Source organism: Scomber japonicus, chromosome 5 (genome assembly GCF_027409825.1).
Source record: "Scomber japonicus isolate fScoJap1 chromosome 5, fScoJap1.pri, whole genome shotgun sequence".
In the NCBI taxonomy this organism is placed as follows: Eukaryota; Metazoa; Chordata; class Actinopteri; order Scombriformes; family Scombridae; genus Scomber; species Scomber japonicus.
In genome coordinates this window covers 18,790,355-18,797,139 of record NC_070582.1, presented here as the reverse complement: position 1 = coordinate 18,797,139, position 6,785 = coordinate 18,790,355, and the positions used below count along the sequence as shown (strand labels likewise).

General features: G+C 38.7%; 1 protein-coding gene across 1 annotated transcript; it reads right to left on the bottom strand.

Moving 5' to 3' along the window:
• Positions 1-2,084: 2,084 nt before the first annotated feature.
• syt1b (synaptotagmin Ib) lies at positions 2,085-5,920 on the bottom strand. The gene is made up of 8 exons (XM_053319135.1): positions 5,773-5,920; positions 4,593-4,777; positions 4,023-4,136; positions 3,708-3,875; positions 3,453-3,620; positions 2,982-3,099; positions 2,392-2,525; positions 2,085-2,288 (listed from the first exon to the last, which is right to left on the bottom strand). Exons 1-8 carry the CDS (start codon positions 5,918-5,920, stop codon positions 2,085-2,087), a joined length of 1,239 nt encoding a protein of 412 aa, XP_053175110.1.
• Positions 5,921-6,785: the final 865 nt, after the last annotated feature.

The window sequence follows — 6,785 nt, the reverse complement described above, 5'->3', positions numbered from 1 at the left end:
TACAGTTACATTTCTAATCCACCGCTTGATTTAGATGGGACACTTGCTGTAGACACAAGCAGAGGAGAAGGGCACAGCCACTGAATCAAACACAACAAGGCAGGTAATTTAACTCCAGACTGTCTATTAACGTTACATTTGTGATTATCACGGTAACGTTAACCCGAAATAGTGTAGCCGTAACCCACACCAGGTATGCCAAGTTGCCAGACAAAGGTTTGTTTTAGTAGCTAATTAAAGTTGAGTATTGAATTGTTCATTTATCAGTGTCTGTATTAACGTAGCTAAGTTTACGTTAGCCAGACGTCAACAGGAGTTTAACTAATTAAAATCCTGAAAGGCAATGCTGGTAACTAACCCAACGTTAATGGTAGTAACTAGTTAACGGTTACAATTAAGATAATTAACGCTAATTGCTAAATGTACGAAGATGACGCCTGTAAGGAGCTAAATTAGGGTTTCTCCTGAAGGAGCAGTAGCCATGATTGACTGAAATGCTTCCTCTTCTTTGAATTGGTAACCGAAATGCTCAAGTTTTGGCTTGCAACTTGAACGTGACACACGAGCTGTCAATCATTATGTCCACGCCCCTCCCCCTGACACCACGCACACTACGCAAAATCAGGGTCAAAACTCTGAAACTGAAAGAAATTGACCTGAAACTGAAAAAATGAGTTTTGAAACCGAAAAGAACATTTTGAAATTGTAAAAATGAAAAGATTTGCATAAAAACAAATCATTTATTCAAATTACAATAATAATATTTTTTTTCATTCAATATCAAAACTTGGAATTTCAGTTTCAAATCACTTTTTCGAATGCAAATGACCCTAATTTAGCTCCATATGTAAAGCAGTACTATTGTGAAGCTTATAATGGTCACTGAATTTGAGACAGAGGTAGACAAAATACAAGGGAGGATACACTACGAATTTAACCTGCTTTTTTCCTGTTGGCATCTACACTGACAACTGCAAATATTTGAAAGAATAAAATGAAGAACTTCTGTCAAAAATAGAAAGGATGAGTGATGCTTATTGCATTTCTCATGTATTCATTTACAAATACTTTTGAATTTACCATAATTGTGTATGTCTCAGTGGAAATTACATGAAGATATAATAGTAAAACTAAAATGAATGAGAGGAAAATAAATTAACATAATAACATCTAATAGATCTCCAGGCAGCAGGTGTAAATAATAAAAATGAATGATGATGGCTGAATTCAGTTTCAGGGTCCTGGCTTTGTGTATCCTGGCTCCTTATTGCATTGTCACAGTTCACTGATGCTTGAATGAGAACAAAGTCATCATTAATTGTTTCAGGAACACCTGTGCTTTCCCTAATATGACAAGTCACACTGGTTTATTACGTAATTCTCAAGTAATATCAGAAGTGAGAAAATACATATTTTGATTATATTCTTTTTGATAGTCCAGACTGTCCTGTTCCACTTTGGCTGTGATGCTGCAGAAAAACCTATAAAGCGTGATGCCCACACACTTCTCTTGCCATAACTCTCATTCTAGGCTATATTCCAACACTATAATCAGTGTTATACTCTGGTAGCATTAGAAAGTACCATTTCTTTGGCAAATAACAATTAAAAGAAGTGAAAACAGTTATTTTAACTAGCAAAAGGAAACAGTGAATATTGTGAAAGTGGAGACATAAAATCAATCATATTCAGATCTCATTTAATTATCCTTCAGATTGTCTCCCTCTGCAGGTCAGATGTAGCGTATATGTAGCTCATCGGCACAGAACATATGAAGAAAAACATTCACACAGGTTTAAAAAAAATTGTTTAATAGTTCTGTACATAGTGATACATCATTGTATTTGATTACAACTTTTAAAGCAGTTTAGGTAAAAGCATGAGGAGGGAATTACTGAAGGAAGAAGGCTTAAAGTTAATAATAGACTCTCATAGTGTGTGAATCATGGGGTAGATTTACTCAGTTAAGTAGATTAAATGTTTTTTAAGGGTAGCTAGAGGAAAATAGGAACATAAATTGGAGGTAGTTGAGGTAACTGCTGCAAGGTTTTATGGAACAGCTGCATGAAGCTGCCCACTAAGTTTTACTTCTTGGAAATGAGCACATTGACTTCTTCTTCTGGTTTTAGGCTGTGCCACTGGGCTATTGGCCGCCGGGGGTTGGCTAGCATATCTGCCCAATGACGTTGCTCCGTCCCAGTGCTGTTATTGCCCAGCAACACCTTCCCAATGGCATCATTTTTCCCAATCTTATCATAGTCCAACACAGTCACTGCTACCTGCACCTTCTAGAAATGAAAATACACACACACACACACATACAGGCAAAATTAGCACATTTCTGACAGAATGTATCCATGTGTATGTATGTGTGTATACAAATATGTGTACCTCTATCTGTTCACATGGCACTTCAAAGCTGAATGACTCGTTGTAATAAGGGTTCAAAGTGTTCTTCTTTATCGTTGTTTTCTTTTTCTTGAGTCTTTTCCCATTCTGCATTAAGTGAATCTTCACATAAGGGTCTGATAGAGAGAACAGGGAGGTTTTATGTTAGAGCAAAAGACCAACAGCCTGGCACTGGTGCAGTAACTCCATCAGTGAAACACAACATCTATTGTAGTAGCCCCTGCTGGTTTCCCTTAAATAGAAACTGCTTGAAAGTGGACACACCACTAAAAAAGTAATTATCTGGGGTTATGGCTCGGTAAAAAGTAAGACATCTCGGCTACTTACTGTGTGCTTTGTCATATTAGAAAAGTACTATGATGTGTCTATAAGTTGAATAAGACTGAATAAGACTGAATAAATCTTGTAACCTATAGGTAAATGCCTCCCCCACACCAATTGATGAAATTAAAGGAAGCTATGGAGGCTATGAAGTTGTCTATACTGTTAAGTTCCTCATCTATTGATTCAAAGGAACTTGACACAGTGCTTGAGCTTACTGTGAATTCAGATTTCTTTGCTGCATGACTTGCCTGACAATCCACCCACATCCATTTTCTTCAGGTTTTTGGCCTCCAGAATCACCACAGTCAGCTTCCCTGCAGTAGGCACATACCTCAGGGACAAACATATGTCTCCAAGCCGCTCGCTCTGGTATAGAGAAAGAAGTGTGGATGTTGCTATGGGAATTTTCTATGAACTATAAATATTGCTTCACAATTATGTTTAAATGTCAAAATTACTAGAGGCTGCAGTCATCCTCAGAGAAAGAAGTGTTTTTTAATACATGGCCACACATCTGTGTAGAGCTCCTGACTTTAAAATGAAGTGTAAATATCAGAGAAAATGTTAGATCTTCTCAAACCTAACATCCAGCAACCCTGTTCTCTAAACACACAGAAACACAGAGAAAGGAAAGAAAATACAAAAGATTGTATAAATTTGTATTGTGTAGCACTCATTTCAAGTTCAACTCATCTCCTCCTCTCACACTGTGCTCTCACCTCCTCTTTCTCTGCCCTCTGCAGATCCCTCCACTCCTGCAGAGATTGGCTGAAGTCCAAGCTGCTCATGGGTATCTTCACCGCTCCAATCGCATCGTGTTTTGAGAAACGGTCAAAGTCGTACACAGTCATCACCAGTGTCTTGCCACCCAGCTCAGTGTACGGTACCTACACACACACATCCATCATTTGGGACATGTCATGTACCAACAGTGATCTCAAAAGTCAGGATAAATAACGTATTGAGGAATTTACCTTAAATGTGAAAGTCTCATTGAAGTTTGGTCCAAGAGTCTTCCTGTGAACCTTAGTTTCAAACTTTTTCTTTTTGTCCGGGAACAGATAGAGTTTGACATAAGGGTCAGAACTACCTCCCACATCCATGGCAGGAAGCTCTGCTGCCTGGAGGATACCTACTACCAGCTAGAATGTCAGCGCAGAAGAAATTAATGGGGGAAAAAAGAGAGAGTCTGGTTAACTGACAGAGAGAAGAAAAGTATTCAAATGTGACATTTAGGATTTGGCAGATGGTAGGAAAAAACACATCAGAACTGAGAAGCAGTATCTTACCGTATTATCTGTGAAATTGTAGTCTAACGTGAAATGTAGTCTGCCCAACTTCTCTTCCTCCTTGGGCTCATTATCTGACAGCTCTGTTTCTTTGTTACCTTCATTTTTCGGCGTCTGCACAGGCATACATAATATGCAGGTGAATAATATAGCTTTACAAGTAATCAATGAAGAGCTCGTCACAAATTGTGGAGCAGCTATACGTGCTGAAGTACTACTGTATAACGTATAGAATTACACAGCCAGAGGCAATTAAACAAAGATAAAGTTACCATCTAAGTTTTATTTATTGTTTAAATAGGCCAGGCTAATTTAACACTGTCAGTGTTGCGTCCTTGAAGACAGTGAAAACACTCCAAAATGTCTCATCACAGACAGCAACTTACAACATGGCATGAGCAATGTGCAAAACACCCGTTTGTCTTAACACATTGACAGATTTACTAGTCGTGGGTGACCTGGATGTCAAAGCTGTGATACATTGCAAGGACCATACTGCATACATCTGCAGGGGAGACACACTGTGTGTGTGTGTGTGTGTGTGTGTGTGTGTGTGTGTGTGTAGTGTACCTCATTGTAACCTCCATCCATTTCAGTGTCAAAGTATCCCTTGTTCTCCTCTTTTCCCTTTTTCTTGTCCTTGTCCTTGTCCTTGTCCTTGTCCTTTTTCAACCACTTCTTCCACACACAGGCGGCACAGGACAGCACCACGCACAAGCTCACGATACAAAGGGCAGCAACAGCCCATGATGGCACTGCTAACCCATGTATACACACACACACACACACACACACACACACACACACACACACACACACAGAATATACATTTTAGTTGCATAAAGTCAGACACTTGAACTTAGTGTTCCAACTGTTACCCTTGTATTTTCCCTCGTGTAGGTTCGTCTAAGTAAGAAAAATACCCCTTTTCTTCACACTGTCTGATAACATCACATACACAAAGAGTGAACAAAATAGCAGAAACACTGGGAAATGCAAATGTGATACAATCCAATATTCCACAATAAATACTTAAGTCAGAGATGTGGTGATTCAAAGTTGTGCTAATGTTCTGTGGTGGTGCTATACTGGATTACAATATGGTGTAATACTTTATCATTTGTCCATCTCCTGTGTAGTCTGCTTGTTCTAAGGCATTATAAAAGCAATACTGTATATGACTATATGTATCAAGTGACATATATTTAAGAAGCCATTTCTTATGATTTGCTATTTTAATTTTCTGATATAGATATAGAGTTGTGATACACTCTATCCAACGACTAATCAATTAATTGTTGCAGCTTTAATACGTCATGGAGGGAATGAAAAAGGTTTATCTTCAGAAAGCCTTGAATTTTGGGGCATGCCTACAGTACACTCAGTTGAGTACCTTCAACCTTGTATCAGTGTACTACTGTATATGTGAATAATGTGACTCATTTAAACAATAAATCTCCCCTCAGAAATTTTAGACTTTGAAATTCTCAAATCCTTCACATTGTGGAGTTTCCAAAAATGTTGACTCGTATATTCATGTTCTTAAAACAAGACAGAGCCACAGTTTTATTCCCTCAAACGGCCATGTAGTATGAAATTATACTTAAATGCTTCATCAGAAACCTCCAGGATTATATCTAAATTATCCACTGGCAGTAGTGCTTTGATATGTGACCAAATGGCTGAAACCATTGTATCAGACCCAGCTAGGGTCCATGAGGATGAAGAATAAGTCCTGTTTTTAACTCACTGTGGATGCTGTGCAGTTCACTCATGAACTTGTTGGGACTGTGGCTATCAGATTGGTTCTGGCCTGGGATGGATGTGGCATTTGGCAAATATGTAGATGTAGTTGGGGTGTCCAGTGCTGCCGGGGCAGCTCGACGGTTCCCAGTCATGATTTGACAGTTGACCAGAATGATCCAGATCCGGAATCAAACTGGCAGAGAAACAGAGCAAATAAGATGGCTCAGCTCTAAGAAAAACACAACATATGCAATACATAACATTATACTTCAACAAATCAAGACAATCACACCTGTAAGTGCCATCCAAAAACCTATTTTGAAGAACTACATAAACACAAATACACACAAGAAAAAACTTTCCATAAATGCTATTGATCAGATGTATTTGAAGTGATAATGTGCTTATAGACAGTGTTCGACCATCAGTGTCAAATGACTCCTCCTGTTTCTGCTGGTCTGGCATAACACTTGAACACAGGATATGCAAGCCGCTGTCTCTGCCAAACCTGCTGACGTTCGGGGGAGAGGGAGAGGAAGGGGAGAGGAGTTGAAGCATCATGTGTGGACTTCTGCTGTTCCATAGTGAGCTGCCAGAGGTGAGAATCATGTGCCAAGGTCATGCTCAGTGCAGGCAGATAAACTGCATGAGAGAAAAAGTCCCACTGCCAAGGTTTAAATCTCAGGCGAATAAATGTTTTGATTATGTTGATTTCTATTCTGCAGACATTACAGATATTGAGTATCAGGGGCTGAATCAGCCAATCGTGAGCTCACACATAAGCAAGCACAGACTGCAGTTTCTGCTTTTTTTTTAGACTATTCAGACAAACAGAAGTCACCACTGATATAGCTTTAGTTCAAGTACACGAATCACATATTTGTGGCAGCTTTATACACTCTTATGTACTTTTGTAAAAAAAAAAAAATCACAAATTATATGTTTTCATCTTGTACCAATATGAAATCAAGACATACACAGTATATTCAACTAACTTATACACACAATGCAAACGCA

What these genes read in the sequence shown, in the direction of transcription:
- syt1b (XM_053319135.1), bottom strand. Translation starts at nt 5,920, where the DNA reads ATGACTGGGAACCGTCGAGCTGCCCCGGCAGCACTGGACACCCCAACT. An exon ending in ATGAGACTTTCACATTTAAG is followed by an intron (nt 3,621 to 3,707) that starts GTAAATTCCTCA and finishes GTGTGTGTGTAG; the next exon opens with GTACCGTACACTGAGCTGGG. An exon ending in GGATGTGGGTGGATTGTCAG is followed by an intron (nt 2,526 to 2,981) that starts GCAAGTCATGCA and finishes TCTCTCTATCAG; the next exon opens with ACCCTTATGTGAAGATTCAC.